The 25683-nt window shown below is 43.1% G+C and overlaps 1 protein-coding gene across 1 annotated transcript; it reads right to left on the bottom strand.

Moving 5' to 3' along the window:
- Positions 1-86: 86 nt before the first annotated feature.
- On the bottom strand, positions 87-25335 carry LOC112577409 (thiamine-triphosphatase-like). The gene is given in 4 exon segments (XM_025260474.1): positions 87-221; positions 223-1919; positions 22915-23028; positions 24983-25335. Coding segments are annotated over 2 exon segments (627 nt in total). The 5' UTR covers positions 715-1919; positions 22915-23028; positions 24983-25335.
- Positions 25336-25683: the final 348 nt, after the last annotated feature.

Genomic DNA, 25683 nt, shown 5'->3' with positions numbered 1-25683 from the left:
TCCTAAAAGAAAAATATATTTAGCACATCACTAGTGCACGACTATTGCGGACAGTCACCCCTCTCCCTCCCTTACTCCTGTCTACCTTAAGCACGACTAAATACTCGTTCCCTTGCTTTACCTAGCTGCTCGGCCACGCCGCTGATGGTCTTCAAGGCCCTGGGCACGTCCTCTGGAGAAGCGGCCATGACTTCAATCTCACCCACCCGGAAACCGTAGTCAGGTGAAGTCCAGGTCGACCGTGCAGGACGGGAGGGTGTAGGAGCGCCGGGTGGTGATGACGTGGGCGAACTCGCCGAGGCCGGCCGCCTGCACCACCAGCTCCATGGGATCTCCCTTCAGCCAAGCATCCAATCCCAGGCATTCTACCAGCCAGGCCGATATGGCCTTCTCGCTGCTCAGCTCTCTGTATTGCGTGTGAGGGCTGTATGTGGTGGTGGTTGGAGTTAATGGGGATGGTGTCATCGTCGACCTGGCGGGAACGCGGGCTTCCCAGACGTCGTTGCGACGCCGCAGCCAGCAGTCGCCGAGGATCAGGGTATAGTTGTCGTTGTCGTAGTAGACGTCGTGAAAGACCTTCTCCACCCGTAGCTGTGCGCCTAGAGCCCTCAGGCGGGCCTCGGTGTTGTCGTCGATGGTGAACTTGCGCTCCACCTCAATGGGGTTGAACAAAAGCTTGGTAGCCACTGGCGCAGCATCATCCGTGCACTGCATCAGAAGCTGCCGCCGGCCGTACGGGTGTCCAGCAGCCGACCCTGCTGCTGTTGTAGCACAACGGACTCAGCCTCAGCAGCACGCGAGAGCGCGAGGGTTTCCGACGAGACGGAGAAGCTCTCGGCCTCGGAAGCCACACCATCGTGAGACAGAGCAGACGTTCCTTCCGTCTGGCAAATTACGGTTCCGTCATTAGTCTTATCAGCAGCCGACAGCGTAGACAAATCGGTGGCAGGCCTGGCGAGGGCGGCGGCTTGGGTCTGGTCAGGGAAGGCAGCGTCGCCGTCTGGGGAGACCCTCTTCTCCAGCAGGCCCTCCAGAGTCAGGGCTCTGATAGCGAGACCGGGATTGTACTCCGCAACCTTGCCTTCGTCGTCCTTAACCTCCTGGGTCTGCTCTCTTCCCTCCTCCCTCCTCCTCCTCTTCTTCCTTGCTTGCCCCTGCGGAGAGCGAGACCTCGTATCCCGTTTCCTGACTGGCATTGCTGACGCCATGACCAGACACGGAGATGCTGCACTCCGAAAGATGGCGCTCTTTGCTCGCAGAAGTCGCTGACGCTTCCATGATAGGGGCGGTGGTCGAAGAGGTGGTGGCGTCCACTGTTTTGCCGAACACTTTCGAGAAGGCAGTAGTGGTGGTAGAGGTGGTCGGCGATGGCACGTCGCCGATACTGACCTCGATGCTGCAGATTTCTGTTTGTGCTGCAGCTGCTGCTGCTGCTGTGGCGGTGGTGCTCCACCCACGATCAAGCTGTTATTGTTGACGACGTCCGTCAGGTCCTCGCAGCCGCCTGCTCCATCTTCCCCCTCTGCGGCCTCTCCTTGTGCCCTGTTCCCCGCGAGAGCTTGGTCCCTCGACGAACCTTCGTCCTGGCTCAACTTCGCCGAGCCTGCTTTCGCACCACCGATCTTCTGAGTGTAAATGGTGGTCACATGCTGCGTGACCACTGTTACGGTCGCCGGCGTCGGCGTCGTCGTCTCCTGTTTATCAGGGTCTGTCCTCACTTCCGCTCCCGGAGCGGGCTGATCTGATGGGACCTCGCTCGACGTCATTTCCTGCTTTGAAGCACTGAGCGTGCGGGGACCGGGGGCACAGATAACTGTCTCTCTGTGGTCTACATACACCTCGGCAGCAGTAGCATCAATCTCCGTACTAGTCAAGCCCTCCTTTTCCTCCATCTTGTGAGAACTAGGTAGAAGAGTTGACTGAAACAAAAAGTATGTTTCTTTAACGGCTACTCAAGGCAGCACAACCTAAATAAATAAAACACTTTTTGTTTTAAGAGTACAGACGAAAAACATTAGCATCTGAAGCAAGACCAAAGGAAGACCAAGAGATTGCGTCGTTTTACTGTCAAAAGATAGACAAATGTGATTAATTAAGAAAAGTAGTAAAGAAAGTTAACTAAGAGCAGCCTTTAATGAGCTTGGCTGCTTTTTTTTAAATTACAGTGGGAAAGCAATGGAGATCTAATCCCTCATACTATAAAACATCCTGAAAAAACCTAAAGAACTTTCGTCACCGAGCACGTGCGGAATATGTGACTTCTAAGTTTGAACTTAAAAAAAAAAAATCTACAGAACGCATCCGGTTATAAAACCTCTTTATTCCCAACACACAGACGTCCGCAAAATGTGATTACCAATAAAATGATCCCGATGAAACATGGCTACATTATCCGCATCTAACTATCTTTGACATTAATACCCCCTTCCCACCAGTCAAACGCGATCTACTCCTTTTGTTATTAAATGTACGCTGATTTCGCTACATATTGAAAAAATAATACAAACACCCAGGCACTCCTTCCCCCTCAAAAAATAAAAATAAAATAATAAAATAAAAGCACGGTCAGCCATTAAAATCGCCAACACAAAGACCCCACCTGACCATCGCCATCATTGAGAATATTATGACCAAGTCATCGGAGTCTCTCTGGGCAGTCAAGACAATATGAGAATAAGGAAGTGGGGGGGAGAGAGGAGGGGACAACAAAGTGTGGACTGCGTCTCGTGGAAGAAACAAATGGAGGGAACAAAAGCTCAAGCAGCAAGAAGCACGTGAAGCAGCCAGGTAAGCGCATCCTTTGAAGGAACGGTCGTGGCCAGCCCCGCCGGCCCTCCATTGACCATTAACATTCTTTAATGGGCTAAGCCTTTAGTTTGTGATATAAAGCAGCAGGGGCAACGAAGCGCCACACAGTCTTATCCCCCTTTACGAGCCTGTTAATTTGCATTCTGTGTCCAAGTAAGGCATCTGCGGTCGCCATTTGCACACAAAAGTGCTAATCAGACATTATGGGATTGACTCATCAAGTTTCCAAGCACCGCTATAAAGACAGGTAACTCCCGGGGTCTTAACTTTGCATCAAGCTGAAGTCTCGTGCGACGTTAAGATGGTAATATCGAACTAGCAAGTTGGCGCGGGCAAGCAGGCTGGTCGCCAATAAACAACCATTAATGAATCCTTTTTACGATGGAGGCGGACAGACAAGTAGATGGGGGCAAGGCCGGGCAGCTTCGCCTCACAATGGCGCCGCGGAGGATGGTGGGTCTTCACCAGAAATGGCGGCATTCTTCGGGCAAAAATAATAAACTCGCTGAACCATTATTGTCCGGTGACCTGCTGGGCAGCAAAAAGGACCACTGACAATAGGTTCCTTTTCTTTCGCAAGGACAGCTTTATATCTTTCAACATCTTTTCAGGCCTTGCTGGACCATGGAGGCTAACATAACTCCGTAAAGGAAGAAGAAAGAAGAAGAAGGAGCGGAATAAAAGTAGTCACAAGTTTTGTTTTGCTCCGCTTTAAGAGACTACCTAGTCAACATGGAAAACTCGAATCTTCTTCGGTGCTGCTTCTTAATCGCGTGCAGGCCTAAAACGAACTTTGACGAGGCGACAGGTGCGGCGACGTCACTCGCTTGCTTGGAGGCGAGGTATTTTCATCTTCCGGATGCTCATTAAATGGATGAACTGTGCAAGAGGAAAGCGGTCGTGCGAGAAACGTTTTTTTCTCGCCTAGCCCCCGCTGTTATTTAAAAATCATGTACATTTCATATCGCTGCTACTTTCAAAGCTGAGAGAAAGATAAAAAGGTGGGTTGGAGGGGTTGTGGGGAAAGGTGAGGAGAGCAAAGGAAGGAGGGAAGGCGGCGACAAAACAGGTGAGCGGACAGGAGCCGATGATCAAAGACACCTAATTCAGGACAAGGGCAGGTAATTGTTGAACAGTCAGTGGGTCGCTCCCATCCACCTTTTCTGTACGCGCCTCCTCCACCACCCTTCCCAGCCGATCCCCCCCTCTACCTCCCAGCATCACCCCACAAAAAAAAAAAAACCACCACACACACCCTTGCTTACCTCAAAACTCCTTTTATGTCCGTAACGCTACCACGGCCAAGGGTGCAATTATGGAAACACTGCCCACCTTTGTCTGCCGCGCCTTTCATCCACTGCCGAGTTTTAATTGGCAAATCTCGCAAATTATGCGACCGAGGCTAGCTTCCATCAGGTCGCGAGGGTGTCACCGCAGACACAATGACACGCGTCCTTCGGTGAGTAGAAAAGGAGCGGGAGTGAGAAGGCATTTACCTGACAGCTACCGCGTCTCGCTTCTCTTCCCAGTCTCTATGCTTCATTCCACCCCGTTCTTTCCTCCCTTTAAAAACTTCAACCATCTTTGTGCCTTCGCTCAATCTTTTAAAATCTGACAATGTAGTTTGTGTGCGCACCTCATTAATCACGTGCTAGAGACACTAACGGACTAACCCTACGCTCTCTCTCACACATACACGTCCATAACTAAATGCTCACTCGTGTCCTTACTACAGGAATAGGAACCAGGGGTTCAGGGGGGCGCAGCCGTCCCCTCAAAAAAAAAAAAAAAGGTACTGATGCACAAGAATGTGAACATCGTTCATTGTCAGCATGGAGATTGCCTCCCTCCCCTCTCAAAGCCAAGGATCTTTCCCGCCACTGTGTTATGTAGCCAAGTAGGAAAGGAAATGTATTAAACTACTTTACTGCGCACCATCTTGAACTACACTTTGTTTGAACTTCCGGGTGTGGACCGCTTGGTACTCTGTCCCTCCCGATATGCAAATTCATCCCAAAACGAGCAACCGGTGGAGTGCGAAACGAGAGCTAGTCAATCAGGTCACGTGATCTTTAGTAACACAAACCACATCCCGCTCCGACCCTGTCCTTCAGTCCTTGTTTTGAGCCATCGAGCGATCGTGGACACGGAGCAGAAGACTATCCCGGGATAGCACCTTTGGGGTAGGGGTAGATTGCTGATCGCTTCTCGGTCGTTTGTCTAAGATCAAAGTGTAGCTGACGGCTAATATATAATGCCAGTAGATAAAACTGAGCACTGAGTGCGCTTCCTCTAGTCAGCCCTCCCTCTTCTGTTCGATACGGCGCTGGAGTTGTAAGGGATGCTAACTGTTCAGAACACGAATAACAAAGTGTTTTTACCTTGTGATGATTTCGCACTATTGATAGCAGGAAGAAGGTGTAATGAGAGAAGGAAGACTGAAAAACCTAGAGAAAACAACCAAACTAGCCAGTCCTGTGAATAGATGACAAATCCAGAAAAAAAGAACATCTGCTCCCGAGACGAGATCCGAACCCAGGACTCTCAGTTTGGGAGAAGCGAGCATCTTACCACTATGCCACCCGACTGACATTGGAAACTAAATGGCCAGTTCATTAAAATTGGAAAGTGCTAACGATGACTCTGCACTTTGGGGGTGGGTTCAAAGGTGAAGTGGTGGGAAGGAGATCAGAGAACCCTACCCCACCTCGACCCCGCCGACAAACCTGTGGACAGGTATCTTACAAAGAGAGCGTGCCTTGAGAGGAGATCCCACCTAAGGACGAGAGGATTCTCACATTTGTGACAACAGAACGTCTTCGGGTGCTCACACAAACCTATTGAGTACCCATACCCCATACCTACCGCCCCGGATGTCAGCCACGCCTTGCTCAAGCTCACCTACATATGCGTGGTCCAAGAGATCATCTACATGAAGTTAAGAGCCTACGAATAGGGTCTGAGTTATATGTAAAGCGACCATACCTAACCCCGTACCCCACTGTCAGTGTCAGCCTGATGACAGTTTAAGCACCGTTCAAAACTCTAAATACCACGAGATATGAAATGGAAATAAAGCTGCAGACGACATTTTTCTTCGTGTGGAACACCCACCCCGTGCCTCTTTGCATCCTAATTTTCTCAGTCATGTGTACCTGGATCACTTGTCCTTCCCTAAAAATGTTCTTTCTCTCTTTTTGAAAGAGTCATACTTATGTCAAGACAGGGTGCAAATGAAAAGCTGTTTGCCGAATGGCAAGCTTTATGTTTATCTCAATTCGCATTGTGTCCGATACAAAAAGCTTCCTGTTCCAGCTCACAAAGAAACTTGTTTAATCATCTTAAGTTTCGCAAATGTGTGAGACCCGAGCGAAGTCAGGGTGGGCCACCACAGGATGAGCACAAACCAAGATGACGGGAGATGGGAGGGAGGAAAGGAGGGTGGGAGGTGTGGGTGGGCTATCCGTCCTTTTTCCCCGCTCTTGCCACTCCCCTTTTTCGCCTTCATAAGTTCTGTTTGCTCTTTGTCAGGTTGGAGAATCTACGGCATAATTATATGCAAGTATCATTAAGGGTGCTGCTTTGTTACCGGGTGCCCCAGTGGCAGATCTCTTCCTCCCTCCGCCACCCATCCACCACCGCACCCTGCACACACCTGTGAAGACCTCACAAGGCTGCCAGAGCAAGTAGGTCTCGCTCAATGTGCCGGTGACCCCTGCTGACCTTTGCCAGTAATTATGTAAAGAAATGAGAAGGTGATTAGACCAATGGAAAGCCAAACCTTGGCCGGCTGACACAGGGGAGAGGAGGGAAGGCTGCGGGGTGAGGAGTGGGGAAAGAAAGGCGAGTCTGCAATCAAAGCTTAGCCACCCTTTCTCTACCTATCTAACCCCCACACCCCCACAACCTTCTTCATGCTTCGATGGGTCCTGCGGGTTTCTATAGCGAGGGATCCTGGTCTGAAGGAATGTGGCCTCTCCTCATATCCTCCGGACTAATTAACAAGCAGGACATGGATCCATGTTGAACCGCCTCGTCGCTTTTCCTTGCCACACGTGATCAGAGTTCACAGGTGAACCTCACCTCGAACACTAGCGATCCCGCTAGCGATTGCAAACAAACAACTTTAACATAAAAACAATACAAAACAGTTTTCCACAGTGAAAGTGCATGACTCGAACACTGTGTACATTGACCTGTGTGAAGGCCGTGGCCTTCCACAGCTCACAACAACACTTCTGTTCCACGGGAGACCCTGTAGGGTTCGCAGACCCGTTGTTATCAACAGGGTATTGCGCCGTTTTGCACCGCACCAAAGTCGGACAAGAAAGTGTAAGTTTATCTGGGAGATAGTCACTGCTCGTGGTGACGGGCCCTGACACCAAGATTCATAAATCAAGACCGGAGAATAACGACCTATTCGAACCGCTTAAGCACTGCTAATCCTCACCCATACACAGGACCGTTGCCATGCTACAGAGAAGAAGCCGGCGAAATCTCCAGGTGTAATTAAAAGACAGTTTCTTGGGACTGTTGTGCTCAATTCGTTACTGGCATTCTGAGAGCCACATGAAAAGCATCGACCGTTTTCGCAGTCAAACAACAAAAGGGGGGAAAAAAAGGACATGCCTCCTGGACAGTTCTCTGTCACCTGTGCCTGATTGCTAGCAGGTGTTTTTTTTTTAACGCCTTTGCCGCGGGCGGAAAACAAAGACAGAGCTGTCTGTACTCTCCTCCAATCGACATGGTGTAACAGGAAGCTTATTCAAATTTGCAGTTGGTATTTTTTTGCTCTTAATCCTCGCCATCTTTTGAAAAGAGTTGTGCGCCCTGCAGGCTCGTGCACTAGTCCGTGACCAGGATGTCTCTCTCTCCTTTTTCTTTTTAATTTTTGATCACGCCTTTGGTCATGATTGGAACCCCTTTGTGGCTATAAAGAGTACGCTCTTTATTATTCGCATTGAATAAGGAATAATGAAAATGTATGTGTGTGGCAGGGGTGGGTGGGGTGGAATGGGTGTGGGTGACTGCGTGCGTGTACACTTGAAAGGAAAGTGGCGCTAGGTAATCCCCCAGAGCAGACAATCTCAACTCCAGAGAAGCTGAAGTAGTCTCCCCCTCCTAGCCTCCTCCCAAACACAAATTGATTTAAAACTCAAGGCTACAATACTTTTAAAAAATATGAATATCATATTCTTGCCTAATGTTATGTGCACTTTAATTACTTTCTATTATTCCTTTTGAGATTCAGGTATACCTGTGTTTTTCTAAGCCCTTTGAAAGTACGCCATCACCGAGTGCAATTTCATTAAAGTGCCCTCCGTGTAAGTGGGTGTGCCATGGACATGCTGCCCTACCCACGGTGGCACGTCAATGTCCAGAAAGATTAACACTTCACACCCGATACTCATTCACAAAGGATCGTAAATGTCAACTACAAGCAGCTACCCAAGAAGGTTTAGGGAGACCGTGTAGTTAGTGCGCTCCTCTTAGACGAAGATGCTCGCAACTGGGAGACTCGCCACTGACTGGAATACTTCCACTGCCCACCTTTGACACATCGCTAGGCACGGTAAGCCACTTGCTGCCCTAGTTCGCACTGGGCTGTGCAGTCATTAATTAATCTTGTTGGCTTTACCTCGGAGGCAGCTATACCCCGGTAAAAATGAGGATCCCTGAACAGACTAAAAAAGCGTGAATGCGTTCATCTGCATTAACAAAATACGGGTAGGAGAAATAACTTAAATAACATATTAACAAATATCTGAGAACCAGCTCGACTGCTAACACCTAACAAGAAAACGAAAAACAAAAAAATCCTAAAACAATGTCCGCTTTTCAAGATAATCAACAGCAGCTATCTTGATGATGATGATGGCCCCAACAGACACAGCACAACAAGGCTTCCACAATTTAGTTAAGACAAATTTAATTTTATTCTTCGTTCACCTTTCGTGATATCAAATTCAGACAGCCTCTGCACTTTTAAATCCCATTCAGCGTGTCACGTCTGCAGCAGTTCACTTCTGCGTTAATTACTCAGACTAATAAGTATGCCTGCCAAGATGGTGACAGCTGCTGCAACAAATATTTCCTTGTGGACGGAAAGGTTTATGACAAGAAATTAATGTTGGTGCTAACCCGAATAAGTAGCTGACATGCGAAGCATAAAAACGAAGGACAATAAAATGCATTAAGAGAGAGAGATGGGGGAGAAGGGAGAGAGAGAGAAAGGACGAGAGGGAGAGTTGATGTATGCCAAGACTGATGATAATGACAAAGTAGAGGCAACGTCCTTCAATAATTTACTCAAAAAAGTAACTGATTCATGTAGGGATTCAAACCATCCATGCTGTCGGTTAGCAGCTGCAAATAATGTATGAGACAGACGTGCGTGTAGGTGTGGGAGGAGGAGAGAGGAGGTGAACTTGTGCAGATCATCGATGCGAACAGCTCCACTAAATCAAAACACTGTCATCCTTGAAAGTGACAAGCCAATCTCGAAAGAAATGAGCGCACGGCCTGCAACACATGTCGCATCATAAAAGTATCATCAGAACTAAGTTATATGAGTATATATGTGTGTGAGTGTGTGGGTAAGGAGTGATGACCATCGGGAAGGGAGAGGGAAGGAAAGAGGGATGCTGAGGGCCGGCAGGGAAAATGTTATCGATAAGCAACGACGAGGCCGGACACATGACAAGACGATGAGACGTTAAGAGGTCAGCCAACGACTCCGGGGAAGAGTGGGAGTGGGAAGGGAGAAGGAGGAAAGGGACATTATGTGCAGGTGTGGACTTTTAATTACATGACGCGGGTGTTCTGGTGAGGACTTGGCTTTTACAGTTAATACACCTGCGTTGTCCGCAGAACTGTAAAAGAAGGTAATATGCGGACCAGAGAAGGAGAATTTATTAGCGTCATCAACTTGCAGTCACACAATATGAATAAAAACTTAATCAATACCCACCTTACTCCTCCCTCCCCTCCTCCTCCTCCCCACCCGCTCCACAAGGAAGAAGAACGGCGTTACACGGGCATGCTGGGAAGACGATGAAAACTGCGATATACTCTCGTCATAATGCGTACAATGTACCAACGGCTTGTGTTCAATGCCCCAAAATGAATAAAACATTTCAAGAGAGCGCTGCGTTATGTGGTGAAAGTTAATGGATCGAGAACCCTCCCCGGTCTTATGTTATTCAAATAAGACCTGGCTTTCGTGCTAGAAACAAGGCCGCCTTATTCGCTGTATGCAATGAAGCAAGGCTGCAATCTCCGCCAGGCAGTGCTCCTAAAAGCATCTTCTCGGCCACTCTATTATCACCGGCGTCGTCTCCAGGCAGTCGTTTGATAGCGGTTGATGTGCGGTACGTAATACTGTGCAAGGGGATGCCCATTTCCCCGCAAACACACCAGCCAGCGCTGAACAAAGAGTAGTTTTGGTATTTTCAACCATATAATATCTCGCCGTTTTTAGCCGGTACTTGTAAACAAAAAAGAACCACGAGATAGGAAGGGTGGTGGTGGTGGGAATGAGAGAAAGTATCCACCAACGAACCAAAGATCAAACACAAGGTAACGTTGATGGCAAAAGTAGTCTCATCTATTTCCATATATTCACATTACTATAACAACACTGAAAATAATTTTTCAACCTTCTTTTTCTTAACTGAGTTCGGGAGGCGGGGATGGGGAATCTGATTGTTGAGCGGACGTTTAAGATTCCGACCGGCCCGCGGGAGAAATCATGCAGCAGTGTATTCCATCCGGTGTCGGCAGATGACACTGTCTTTTGGACCATTACAATGGCCGGAGATGAGAAACACATCATAGTTCTCATCAAAAGGGCCGCAGTGGAGAGGGGGGGTTACTGTCGAGCACTGCTTACAAGAGGGACAACACCCTGTATAGTAAAGCCACCATTCAAAGCAGCACACTCAAGGACTCCTCCTTAGTAACCATACCCACACCAAAACATATTGCTCGATTTCTGACATTACTGTACGCCCTTGGATAACACATAAACATATTTCAGACAAGACCTAATCAATCAATCGTTGACGCCTGCATTTTTTTTTTTTTAAAAAGGGGGGAGAATGCTCAACAGTCGTGTATCTCGGGGTAGAAAGCTCTACCTACCCTCGCTACTCTTTAACGCAATTGCAGACCGCTCAAAACCGGACATTCAATCAACATTAAGCTGTCTGCTTTAACATACCCTCGCTGAAGACTGTTGAAGACAGGGAGTGCCCATCCATTATTTCTTTTTGTTCCCCTCTCCCCCATCTCCCCATTGTGACACAGATTTCCCCTTCCAGGGTCTTTTTTTAATGGAGAAAAAACAAAATCCTTTCTGAGGGTAGCTTTTACAAGTGTGCGAGTTCACAACCTTGCCCTCCGCCAGCAACCCCCTCCTGCCTACAGAAGACCTCAATAACTAAGGCGAGAGGGGGAGTAACAAATAAAATGGCAGCACCACATATGGATGTTTGCGCGCCTCAGGAGCACACAAGAAAACGTGTGTATCTCTGACATTTCACAACACCTCACATGAAGATGTCATCACAGCATGCTTACACTCATAAAGTTCATAATTTAACTGGCTACCGGCACCAATCACATCTACTTGCTGACACTCGCTGCTGGCTTTTTCCCTCTTCTCCAGTTTCTGTTTTGTCTGGCACAGCTAGGTCGGCCATATACTAAGTCTTTTCAGGTTGAAACAATGATTCTCTACCAGTGACAATAGAAATCAAAACACAGTATGGCCACTTTGACATCTGCAATATTTTAAACAAAAACTTGGCATTAGAAAGTGCGCGATTTTCAGTCTTGAAACTTTGTACATGTTAAAGAAAATCACTTTAAAGGGCACATGAAAGGTTTTTTCCTTTTATTTTCAAGATTAGAGATGTTCCTTTTTGTGTTAAAATAATGTGATTGATTTTCAGATCTTTCCAAATGAAAATGCTGGCATTGAAAGATAGCACTGTCTTCTTGAGCTTAAAGCACTGGAATCAATCACCATAATAAGAGAATGATTCAATATCTACACTATTCTGCTGTGAGAATTAACTTTCTGCACACTGCTTGTAGTTAAAAGTTATCAGGGCTTTAGAATCACTGTTCTGCTTTATAATTGCTCTATATTTCTGCTTTAGTATAAATAGCTACACATTTTTAATGTGACTTTGATCTAAAGGTAAGGTAATAAATTCTAAAACAAATTTTTTTTTTTTAACCATCATCAATCAACAGCCCAACCTTATCTTCTTAAATGACAAAAATACCACCAGTTTATCAATGATGATAAGACATTCAGCCATACCACGGAAGCTTTCAATGTGACCACTGCAGAATTTCTTTAAAATTATGTACAATCTTCCTGGTTTTGATGTAAATACTCATTTATGTATAAATTTTATGTAGATTGCATTAAATATGAATTTTATGTGAAAATAAAAGAATGAAAAATGGCTGCTCATAAGTCAGCACCAAAAAGATGAAATTTTGTGATGACAAATCCAAAATTACAAAGAAAAAGCAAGCAAATAAAGTGCTAAAGAGGGGTTTCTAGCTTTTCATTCAAGAAAAATGTGTGTCTGAATCAATGATGATTTTTTTTAAACAATATTAATCTTATTGCTGGTTTACTTTTCTGTAAGCATCAGAAAAATATGTAAGTTACAGAAGCAACATTAACAGCAAGTTACTGAGAGTGTTAGTCCAGTCAAGTTGAGAGCAAAGCCACAAATAACATGATTGGACAGATTTGTAATAACATAGAGAGTGTTTTATTAATACTTGAAAACAATATATCTCAGATGGCCAATACTGTCTTTGCTAAGATTCAGATGATTCATACAGTACAAACTGATATCCTGTTTGCTGGCCACAGGTGTGTGGATGAAAAACAAGAAGTAATAACCACCATGCAAGGAGAGAACAAACTGATTGTTTGAGAATTTACCACAGGTTCCTTCCAAGTTTCATAAAATAATACTATTACTTCATATAATAATATCTTTATTCACCCCATCTAAACCTGACAATGTGCTGCTCTGAGAAAATTAATAAGAATACCAGATCTCATCTGATGCACAATGCAGACACCTGCGACAATAATTCTGGCATTAATCTTTGCAATCTTCACATTCCTCTTCTTTACACTGAGATCTTGTTGTGCACAAGACTAAGAAAATCCATGATGGAAAAACATGAATGGAAGATAAAATCATTCCTGAGGAAAATGGAAATGTGTCTACAAATAAAGGAATGAAATCAGAAAATGTACTGAAGTGGGGAAAGGGTGGGGAGATTCAAACATTTTGGCCAACAATAAAGAAATAGCAAAATTGTTTTTGTATGAAAAATAAAGCAGCTTTATGTTGAACAATGATTACTGCATGTTTAGCCAGAGTTTTGTGTGTGGGGAGGAGTTTGCTTGTTTGTTTACCACAAGTTACCTCTGTATCTCTCTTGCAGGTTTTATTATAATAATGATATCATTATACCATACAATCATATCCTATATTTATACTATCCTAATCTAAACCTGATAACCTAAAGCTCTGAGAAAATTAATAAGAAGACATGATGCAGGTCTGTGCTGGATAATGTATTACTGTGTGTTCAGCTAGTGACCGTTTGTGTGTGTGTGTATAAAAATGACAAACACAGAGAAAAAAGAAGCAGAAATGAGCAAAAAAACGAGAAAGTAACCAAGACAAACCAATGAAGACAAACTTCATGAGGCAGAGACAGAGTATGGCGGACACGAAGACAGCCGAGTAAAACATAGCAAGGGGAAGAAGAAAAGATGAAGACAGACTCACAAATACAGAGATAGAGAGAAAGAGATGGCAAGGGGAAAGTCTTTCTAATCTTGTTAATGAAATGCAAAACATGGCATGCAGCGTGAAAATGTAATAAGATTTGGGAGTAATTATATTTTCATGACAGAGTTGTACATGAGTGAAGCCCAAGACCTTTCTCTCACCCCAGGAGGCATTCTTTTCACAGTAAACTGAAACTCGTAGCTACCTTGCACAGGCCATTAAAAGGAAAGTCATAATTAGATCCTGCTTAGACAAGTCTTTGAGTGTGATTCACATTTGCAAGTCCGGCCCTTGGGTTGCTGCAAAATTGTATGCAACACAAATAGTGTACCCACAGAAGTACCTGCTGCATTGACTATTTATATGGACGTAATGAATCTCTCTGGTGGGCACAATTGTGTTTGTGCTTCATGCACTGGCCTACAAAATCAAGCTTTGTGCCCAAAGCTGAGGCACTTCTATTTCTCGTTTTTAAAGTGAACAATACTAATACAGGGCTATTAATAGCTGAGATAAGATTTCCATGGAGTGCAGGCAGAATGAGTGTTACTTGAGACAGGAAATCATTTGTTCAGTTTAGAGGTAGACATGTGCTCGAGAGCACACTTCAGTGCAAGATGAATGTGCCGCTTCTCTGCCAAACTTTCTGAAAGGGCTCTCAGAAAAATCAATCCATGTGCTGGGTCGACATTGACCTTTCTGCCGATTTCCTTTCAAGTTCTTCATCAGTTTGTTTCTGCAATCTCATTCCAAGAGATTTATTTTCTACTTGCAATAAAAAAGTGTTTTTCAACAGTTAGGGTGCTGCTGGACTAACAGTCTAGGACTGCAAACACAATTAGTGAATAAGTAGCCAGGCATGTCTGCAGGTGTGTGTGTGAAAGAGAGTGAGACAGAAAAAGAAAAAATATGGGTTGTTATTAACAAATGATTTCTTTCTTAGCAATGCTTGTCTAAGCCCTCAACATACATTAAGAGCCGTGTCCAAGAGACAACACATACAAAGATTCATTGACATTATAAGACAAATCTCACACCAGGAATTACAAAAACCAATAATGATAATGGTAACCATAAAGAGCAAACTTTATTCAGAAAAGAATCATGGTTCTAACATTATGCATTTCAACCTAATAACCGCTCCAATTAGGTCCACTCATAGAGAAATGTTCAGAATCTTTAGAAGGTCATACGATTCCTGTCCTATAGTTTTATAGAAGTAATATGAAGACCCAAACTAAAGTGCTTGTTAAAAAAAAAAGGTTACAGCTTTAGAGCCCAAGTTGATGAGCTCCAAGTGTTTGACTGTGAGCAGCAAAAAAGATTGTTTGCTTGTTTAGGACAAGCCACAGATTTCTGCACATTGTCACCAAGCTTCACAACAACCAATGTTCCCACATCCTACCCTGACCCTTGCCGCTCCATGTCACCAGGTACATTCAACTTATTCCCCTTCTCTTGATAATCCACATTCTCTTCATGCACTTTTTTTTGTTTAAAGAGTTAACATCAAATAACCTAAGTGCAGTCCAGTCAAAATATGCCTTACAATCCAACAACTATAGATGAAACAGAAAGCGACTAACCAGCATACCATTAAAATGGGTAACAAGTTATTAACTACTCCAAGCTGTTCGGCAAAATAGGTTACTTCTGTTTCTAGTGATAAATGGCTTCTACAAGCTGAGTGGAAGAGAACACAAGAGCACAGACCGTTGAAAGGTTTATGAGTTGGAGACATAAGTACTGTAGGGCGGCATGGTGAGCTTCATTTTCTTCTTGTTTGTTTTTTAAATACCACTGCCACAGAAGCATTTCCCCTTTCACATACTGACATAAATTTTTATCAATCCTGATAAAAGTGACTGCATAATTCATGGCAGTGGAAACATATTTTTTTGGGACAAAAAAAAAATCGAGTCAAAAAAGCTGAAAATGTTGTAACCATTTCCTGAACTCAGATGACACAAGCAAACACACGAGGGCCGACGACTGGGGCGAGGGGTTGGGGAAGCTAAGGGGAGAAGATGCAAAGAAAGGGGAGAGAATGAGAGGGGAAGAGGGGGTAAGCGGAAAAAGCAGCGCGGACAATTTTGAGAGATCCCTGAACAGGGAGACGATCCTTGGTTCAATACCCAAAACAAATCAGGAAAAAAAAAAAACCTCTATGGAAGTGACTTTGAGCGACCTTGTCCTCTGGAGTTTCTCTGGTGGTGGTCATTCCACATTTACCGCAGTGATGCCCTCCTAAGGCCCAAGAACAAGATGCTAACACTGTGGAAGCACAAGACAATATTGCCGTCCGCGCAGGCACAATCAAGTGTCATGCAGATCCCTTCATTAATAGAGCCCTGCAGACGGCCGCGCACACACGCACATAGATGCCCCGCCTGGGTCCTCTGACGCAATTGCACAAGTGCTGCCATTAAGGTGATTGGAAAGATCTGATTAATCGAAGGAAATTTAGCCATGCATACAAGTTCGGCATAAATGGATTTGACAGGGTGCATCATTAAGTCTGAGCCTGATGAATAATTGGAGGTCTGGACCACTGCCCGCTCTCTTTCATTACACAGATGGAATATTAAATTCACCTATATCAGGACAAGCTTTCATTTTTCTTGCTCCCCACCCCCCACCTACCCACCCTACCCAGTTCTGGCTTTAAACAGAGGCGGAGCAAGAAAGCGAGTTGAGACGAAAGATGAGGAGATTGCACAGAAGGAAAATGGGTGGGAAGAAATAGACGTAGTGGGGTTGTTTAGCGGGACGGAAGCGGTGGCGCAAAGTTGGGGTAGGAGGGGTTGGGGGGAGAGGGGGCGGTGAGGGAGAATTCTTTTGTAGCATTGGCCTGCTGGAACTGAGATGAAATGTCTAGCACAGCCTCCACCTCCACCTCCCAGATCCATCTCTCCACCCACCCATCCCAATCGTTTTCCCCTCGGTCACATAACTGAGTCACCTAATGTTACAATTTGTCCACCTCCCGCGCTCTGACCTCGCCTGACCCCGCGCTTCCTTCTGTCCACACAGGCCTGGCATCAATTAATTGCTGGACCTCCATTGTCCAGACCAGTTCATCAAATCACCCGTCTAATAACCCTGGGCCCTAGGAGCAGACTTGCTAGCATTTCGGGCCAAGATAAGATGCTATGAAAATTAAAAAAAAAAAAATCACCCCGAGGTCCTTTAGCTACAGGCATCTGTGTAGGGGCGCGGAGTATGAAGTGGGGCCAATCATGAGAATGTGTCGGAATGGGAAAACGCCGGCACTCCGCGGCCATTGTGCAAGGATAGGGGGTGGGGGAGGGTGGCTGTAGGGTAAGGGCCGCCGCTGGGGCAATTGATGATGTTGATTTTAGGGAAGGTGACATCAACATGTTAATGGAGCCCGGGCTTCATGCAGAATGATCAATATTAGTCCTGTGCCATGCAGTCAGCCTCCATGAAAATTACATTCAGCAAAGCTGCTGCACGTACTAATCCCGTAGACAGTCGCGCGCCCCCTCCCGGACAACTCCTTACCTCCCTCCATTCCCTCTCTCCGCTTCTCCCTTCGCACAAGCTAGGCCTCCCTCGCTCTTTCACTCTTTTCCTCTGCCCCCCCTCAACCCCCACCCCCGTTTTCCCCAAGCAAGTAACCCAAATCCTGGCACTGATGGAATGGAAAGAAGCTCTAAAGCATTAAGCAATTGTCTGCCACAGATGAAACGGTCTTATTCCCATTATGCAAACATGAAGCCCTTTATGAAACAGCTCCTTCGCGATCAGTGTCTTGGAATATATCTCGCCAGCTAACATTCATGCAGATATATGACCTGACTTTCGAAAAAAAGAAAGAGAAAAATAACCAAAAAAAAAAAAAAATACAAGTCTATAGACACATACAACCCCCTTGGTGTACTATTAGTTCTGTGCCACGCTACAGAAAACTTGTCAGGATCGCAATATAATAATTAGGTATGCTGCTTTCCCCAGTCCTGACTGCGATGAAACGAAGATGCACGCATGCGCACACGTCTTTGTGACGGTGTAACAACCGGGGCGGCGAGGTCAGGTTTTCTGCAAGAACATCGCCTACGACAGATATCGCAACACCGGCGCGGCTGCTGTTGCTGCTGTTTACAACTTACAGGATCAGCTTCCCTACGTCTGATGCTGTTCCGTCTACCACGTCACCAACAATTGCAGCGACGTTACTACGTGACGGGGGAATGGGGGAATGTCTCTCCCCGTCATGTAACGTTCCTAGCGTCGCATTCCCGCTTGCAACGTGAGGAAGGATCCTACCTGCAATCGCGGAAAAAAAAACCCTCCAGCAAAAATAATAAAAACGCTCCAGCTTGACCAGTCCACACTGCGCGCAGCTGCTTTTTTGATGAGCAGTTTTACAGTTATAAATTGTCATTTCGGTTGTCTTATCTGGAAATAAAGATAATTTTTACATGAAAGGGGAAATGCTATCGCGACATAAGAACCCCGAGAAGTGCCGTTTGTGAAAACGGAATAACGGACAAACATGTTTTTAGCTCCTTTAAAAAATGCGTCCTACACAGTAATTTAACTTAATCTTGTCAACAAAAATCGAAAAGAAGACCTCGGTGACATCCAGACGAACGAATCTGGAAAAAGATAAATATCGGAGAGACAAGAATCAGTTTGATTAAGGACTCTCGTGGCTACAAAACTGACGGCTTTCTTTCTGCTCCGTGTTTTTGTTTGTTTCGTTTTAACGACAGTTTGGTCACTGGGTGCAAGCTTACTCTTTGATGCAGCTGTTCTCATCTGTTACATTTATCAAGCCCCCCACGCCTTCCCCACCTTCTTCCCTGAGAAAGAGAGCTGCAAGATAATGTTGATCATAGAACTGTCGACAATAAAAGTAACCACTATATATTATATATGTGTGCGAACAGCATTGAAGCTTTTTTTTTTTGCCAGTCATTGCAAAGTAACAGTTACGCTTGACCTGAAGAAGAACGGGGAAAAAAAAACCCCAAAGAAATAGTTCTTCATTCGAATGTTTACCAAGCCGAACCTGTTGCACAGCTGGTGGTGCTGAAGTGAAGGATCATCAGCAGCAGCCACCCGCCAGGAATCAACACGACCACTTTCGGTGGTGCACCCACACCCGATATGACGGCTCGCCTTTGGCCACTAACCCTGTCCTGACCAGACGTGGGTCTCAAAAACGGGGGGGCCCCATAATTCTATACATTGAGCAAACATTGCTTTGGGTCCAATGCGGTATTTACTCAAGGTTGTAAATCATTAAGAGCTGTTTTAAGACGGAATAGCAAGGCCTGCCTGTGCAAATAGGCCCCGCCTAGCCCCTTCTTGTTCCACTTTTTCCTGCTTATCAACAGGTGTCTTATCGCATTTAATTAAAACTCCGGCCTTTCTTTCTCCGACTGTTGGGAAGCCACAAAAGGTGAGAGGTAGAAAGAGAAGAGATGTACTCTTGGGAAGACGTTTGAGGGGTGGGGTGGAGGAGGTTTGAAGAGGAGGGAGAGACGTGACGCGACCGGGCATGAGGGGAGGGGTATCAAATAATGGAGGGGTGCGCCAGGGACTGGGGGAAGAGACATGGGTGGGGTAGACATTTACTGAAAACCGCATGATGCGACATCGTGCTGATTGGGGCCTCTTGACAAAAGCGTTTTCATTACACTCTCACCCGGACTCCTGGCATGGGATACTTCACATTGCTCAGAAACACCAACGAGCCATTTGCCCGGCTCCCCTGGGGGTACATAAGCTTCTCTGCTAATATTTCACTTCGGGACTGTCAGATGAGGCCTTGCGCAGGACAGTCTGCGATGAATGCGTATCTAAATTAAACCTCAGTGCTCAACTCGAGCGAAAACAACATTAAGTGCTATAATTCAAGAGATGAAAGAGAGCTCCAAAAGTGAAATTTCACTCAAGAGACCTGTTTATGTGTCTGCTGGTCAGATAGCTGTCCTCTTGGTACTGGGACAAACGGCCTATATATTCTAATGTCTCTAAATGTGTTTTGTCTTGTACACGACTTGGGTTAAAGTGTCAATCGTGGAGTCTTCGATGATTTTGAAGTCATTCATTACGATTTTCACATCGCAAAGACCGACCTATGTGCGTCTGTTCATGCCCCAGCGTACGTTCGTCCGTGTCTCTGTGAATGTTGGTCGATAAATTTTTATTGTCCTGATTACAGGCTGCACATCCCCTTTGCCATTTGTGTGTGTGGCGATGTCATGTGATAGGTGCACGCATACTAATGTCACTGTATGGTTATGATGACTTTCTCCTTTCATCAGCATCCTCCACATGCAGTTTTGATCATGTATCAAACACAACCCCATCAGTCAGACAAAATGCTGTTGATCTCTCTCTCTGCATGTCTGAGTGAGCAAGTGAGTGAAAAATCTGTGAGAAGTTCTCTATGAGTCCAAGTATCAAACATAATTAGCTTCTCGCGTCAAGTGGGATATTTTGGGGCCTGCAAGTCATGACAAACCAATATTTGTCGAAAGATAACAAAGTGCCTGCACACAGCAGAATAAAACTACTGACCTCTTTGAAAGTATTCTCTATGCAGTTATGTGCAAGCCCAAATGTAATTTCCGGCGTCATAAAAAAGGTTAATAAAGACAGTTTTCTTTCTTTCTCCCAACCCCCACCACCATTACATGTGGTAGCTAATCTAATTCTCTAAGTAATCAAGCTGAAATTTTCACATGTCACTGTCTGCCAGCTTTTACTTGTCAAATTTCACCAGTGTACTGCAGTCAATGGCTTCAGTGAAATGTAAATACACATAGCACTACCATCTGAATTATTCAAGAGCTTGCCTTTGAACATTATTACACAGGAATAACTATGAACTTTGGGAAATAATGATAAACTTGCTATGCATTCTTGCAACAGAAAATTGAGATTTGCCTTTAATTCCCTTTTAATATCTACTGAAATGTTGATCAGCGAAAGACAAGACCCCAGCTGAGACTCAAACCTTTTCAATCCCCAAGGCCTTAAACATTGTGCATTGTAGACATGCCCTTGTTAACCTGTGCCACATTTTAGTGACACAAATGAGATAGCTGCTAATCACATGTGTCACAAATTTTATAACTTTTATACAAGGGACACAGCTGCAGCCCCAATTGCAAATGACAAGTTTCCAAGACCTCAGACCTTCATGAAGGCATTAACCATGATATTTTATTTCAACCTTCACTACCATCTATAAATCAAATCAGACTGCCTAGGAAGGAAAAAAACACTACTGGCAGCTTTATATATACCTTATATTATATCTTCATCTTCTTCTTCATTATCATCATCATCATCTCAAATGTGACCCTAGGGAATGATTGACATGCTACATGTATTAACCTTAACCTGAGGCCAAACCTCCTGGGCTTAAGAAAGGAAAAAAATGTCATAGCCAAAACCTAACTCACCTCTCTGTCAGCCATGCATGTCCAAGGTATATATATATATGTACTCTTATTAATTCAATAATTTTGATTTTCAGTCTTTAACAGTGTACAAAAACAGAAGTATATTAGATTCACCCCACCCCTGCACACACACATTTGTACTGAAGACATAATACATGAAGACATGATACAAGGAACATTTGATTAAAATTATTCAAATGTTTTGTACCTTAGCACTCAGGGTCATTTGTTTAGGACAGCTGCAGTTTCATTTTTCTCAGTTATTGCAAACTTATCCAGATCTAATGTACCTACAAGACTCAGGAGGACAGAAAGTACACAGGGAAAAAAATAGAACCAAAAAGCAAAATACATCCAACACAAACATTTCTAACAACAACAAAAGTTGAAACCCTTATAAAAGCACAGCACATGCATTTCACATAAGAATGCATGGTGTGAAACCTACTTTTTTTTAAAAACGGCAGAAATTATGTTTCTCACACTAAGAACAGAACTTATGAAACTCCATGTTCAGGAATCAACAGAGCACATTACCGCCAATATAATTCTAAAGGATGAAACATTAGCTCTTGACACAATCAAAAAGTCTTTTGGCCACAGATGTGGCTAAACGCAATTTTTTTTTTTTCTTTGAATAGAGAAAAACTAAAATTGTTTAACTTCTGACTTGGCACATCTGGCATATCAGGAAAGAAGTTTCTTAACACTGAATACATGGTCTTGACCTAGATGAGACTGTCAAGTCTAAACATAACCATTGGCTGAATGTTTATGTTCAAAAATTAGAAATGTTCATTAGATCAATGCTTAACATTTAAATCCCTAAAGGGCTTTCTACAATCTCAGTAATTCTCAAAATAAATGTGAACATTCTTGACAGTCTTTATCATCCATTATTTGTGTAGCTTATACAAGCGTAACTGCTCAGAAGAAAAACACAAAGGTAGAATCCATCATTATGATAGGGATATTTATCGAAAGAATGTATTAATTTATTTAACACGAGTGTCTAAGGGCAATTGAACTATACTTATAAAGACGTTCACATTCATGGGTGCAATCTCACACAAATGTGAACATTCCTGATAGTCTTAATCCCTTTTATTCTTTGTGTAGCTTATGTACACAGAAAAAGAGCACAAAGGTACAACCCATTGTTAAGACAGGGATAGTCAATGAAAAAATGTCTTAAGAAGGTTTCCGAGGTTGGACTGGGTATGGAAGGTAAGAAAATTATGATCTATTTACATCAGAATAAATAAGCAAAGAGAAAAAATCTTTAAAATTATATGTTCATAATGCATTTTCAGGAAAGTCTGGATGAGTGAAGGTTTTTAAAATCATAATCAAACGCACATTTAAATAATGCATAAAAAACATCAAAAGTGATGTTTTTCTTTCTATGCTGTAGCAGTGATGCAAAAATTTTATGATATATCAGTATATTTTAAATTCAATTTTATTTCTTAAATATTTCATTTAAGGCTTAAGACCTACAAACCCATGTTAAATTTAGATGCTTAACAAACTCTTAAGTTGTTAATTAAGCTGACAACACCATATTTGATGAACTGAAAGCATTTCTCTGTAAACTGTGTGATGGTGGGTGTGCGATGTACATCTGTATGTGCATGCATGAGCATGCTAGTAATGATACCCATGCATGGCTGTGACTGTAAAAAAAATGTAGAATAATGACATCACACATGATGAACACTAGTGTTATAAACTCCTAATGAAGAAAACTATATGTATCTTAATTTAAATTTACATATGCATCATGTTAATCTGTTAACCTAATTCCTTAAAATACTTACTGAATGCTGTCTTGTATAAAACTCAGTTTTCACCACTTAACAAAACTATGCTGACAGAAGAAGCTATCACTTTTGGATTTTCCTTCCAGTAGCTGTTCCTTTCTTTGTGCTAATCTGTTTAAAGAAAAATCTTTAGTTAATTAGAATTATCGTGGATGCCTTGTGTACTACCATTTCAGTAATTACACACATACACACACACAGATGCAAGCAAGAAAATATTTTTAACTAAGGCAGCAATAACAAAATGAAACAGAATACATATTTTTATAAAGTTTTTAAGTTTATTCTAAAAATATTTGAATGAAAATTATCTCTTTGGATTTTAGCTCCATTTTTTTCAAGCCTGGTTTTGTTCTGCTGGGCTTTATTCCCTTGTAAAGGGCAAATAATGATTTTTTCTGATTTGCATGCATAAAGCACTCAAGCATGCCCTTTTATTTTTCAGATGTCAGAATGCTGACATTGGCAACCCATTTGAAGAAGTATGCTGTTACAAGATTTCTCAGAAGATACCATTAAAAACTGTATTTATGGCAACCATCCACACAACTTCTTTCATCTCATAAGAAATTAAGACATCACAGAAAAGTCAGGAAAGGTCAGGTAGACAGCCATAATAGCTGCGTGCTTCTTGTGCATATATGTTTTTAATGATCTAGGCTGCATAAAGTGTTTTTAATATTTCTACTGACAATAAATGCCTTTAACTGTAACTGAGGTAACTGTAATTTTTGCACCTTGAACATCTGAGAATTTAAATGGACTGTAAAGTATTTACCCAATAAGAAACTCAATGACATCAGCAACTAGTACTGCAACAAATGACTTGAGAGATAGTAAAAATTAATTTATACCAAGCAAATAGCATTTCCCATCTAAGAATAAACAAGATTCAGTGTGTCTCAACTTCTTGTTTGGGGCATAATTTTCACTGCTTTATGCACCATGAAGAACTCTGTTCTTGGTCACCTGGAAGCTGTTGAGAAATTCTAAAAGACATAAACTTTCTTTGAATAAAAGGTAGAATTTGCTTTATAGCTACACAGGTCACATGTTTTAAGACAAAGTAATCTTTAGATTTTGGCTTTATGTTTGTCTGACCTTGCTCTGCTCTTCACTTTAATACATACTCTTCAAAGGACAAGAATATTTACTGATTTGTACAAGGATGATGTATTTCATTGGTGGCTTCTTGTATCATCAGAAAGCTTGCTCTTTATGCAGTAGTGGCTATTTCTCAAGTGAACTAGTTTCATCTTCATCAGATTTATATATATGTATCAAAAGCTACATCTGAGGTTTGCATAACGTTCATTATAGTACCCTTACAACATCCAGAAAACCTCACATTATCTGTAGAATATATAGGTTAAAAGAAATACCTTAATGGTATAATAAAATAGTGGGCATTCTGCTTATAAAATAAATGCTGCTCCATCAAACATTTAAGATATATGGAAAGGTGTATTTTATGTAATTTAATTCATGTTTTCAGCTTCACTTAAGACTGTTAACTGAACACTCTGTTGAATATATGACTGCTTGCACCTTTCCTTATATATCTTTATGATGAGGATTTATCTGTAAACAAATATACTTTTGAAAACTTAAACTTATTCCAAAATTACTTGTATTAGTGCAACTATAACCGAGTAGCAGACGGGTGCTGACGAAGTGCGAGACACTTTAAATAAGCACATATGTTTTGGACAGACTAAACAGTCTATTTTCTTTAATTTATTACTTTTATATCTCTGAATTTGATTCTGCATCAAGTTCGATGCTGAAATATATTGTGAACCGATTTTCAGTGAATAATTCATTTGTTCGCACTCATTCAGCGACTCACCGCTCTCTCAGGCAGCCATACTGCCTTCCCAGAATTCCACATCCGGTTCCCAAACTAAAAAGCATGCGCAACACTTTCCAATTAATTTCAGAATAATTAATTAGAGCAATAAAATATCTTTAAGCCGAAGATTTCTAGAGGAAATCACAGCTGTAACATTAGTTGGAATCTTCGGTACACTGACCTAGCATGCTGAAAATGAATACGAAAACTTACCGATGACCTGTGTTCCTCGGTCAACCAGGGGGAAGCAGTGGCGGAAACTTCAAGCGAGGGAAGCGCTAAGTAAAGGCAAGTGCCGTCCGCTGTGGTATCCGTGGCGTCATATATATCTAAAATAGGTTACAAGCAGTGCATTTTGACTTTAAATGACATAAATTTACTTCATATTTCACATTGATATTGATTATCAGCCTTGATGTACATAGTCGTACAATAATCTGCTGATAGCGATTGGTGTCGTCTGCTACTAGCCATTGGAAGCAATCGTTTGACGTCTGCCCACTGAAATGTGAGTTAGAAAGAATAGAAACAAAAAGATAAAGGGGTTGTTATGGAGCTGATTAAGAACTGAGATAGCAATGGAGAAAAGTTAGCAGATAGTCTAGGAGAATTAATTAAATCATAGATAATAGTAATGTTAGTAGCTGTATTTTAACAAAAATCGCGTCCGGCGTACAGAGAGAAAGAGACGGACGTATAGAGAGCTTCTACGCTACGATGAGTCTTATTATAAACAATGTATTTCTTGTATGTCACCTGATAAAATTCTACCATCCCCTCTTTGAATAAGCGAAAAGCAAAAACACAAATAATAATAAGTAATATAATCATCGTCTCGTCTCTTCAGATGTTTGCATATGTCAATAAATACATCACAATGAGTTAAAAAATTTGAGTATTCATCTATGAATTTT

The sequence above is a fragment of the Pomacea canaliculata genome, linkage group LG12 (genome assembly GCF_003073045.1).
Source record: "Pomacea canaliculata isolate SZHN2017 linkage group LG12, ASM307304v1, whole genome shotgun sequence".
NCBI classification, from domain to species: Eukaryota; Metazoa; Mollusca; class Gastropoda; order Architaenioglossa; family Ampullariidae; genus Pomacea; species Pomacea canaliculata.
The sequence above is the reverse complement of the archived record's forward strand: the minus strand, read 5'-3'. Positions and strand labels throughout refer to the sequence as shown.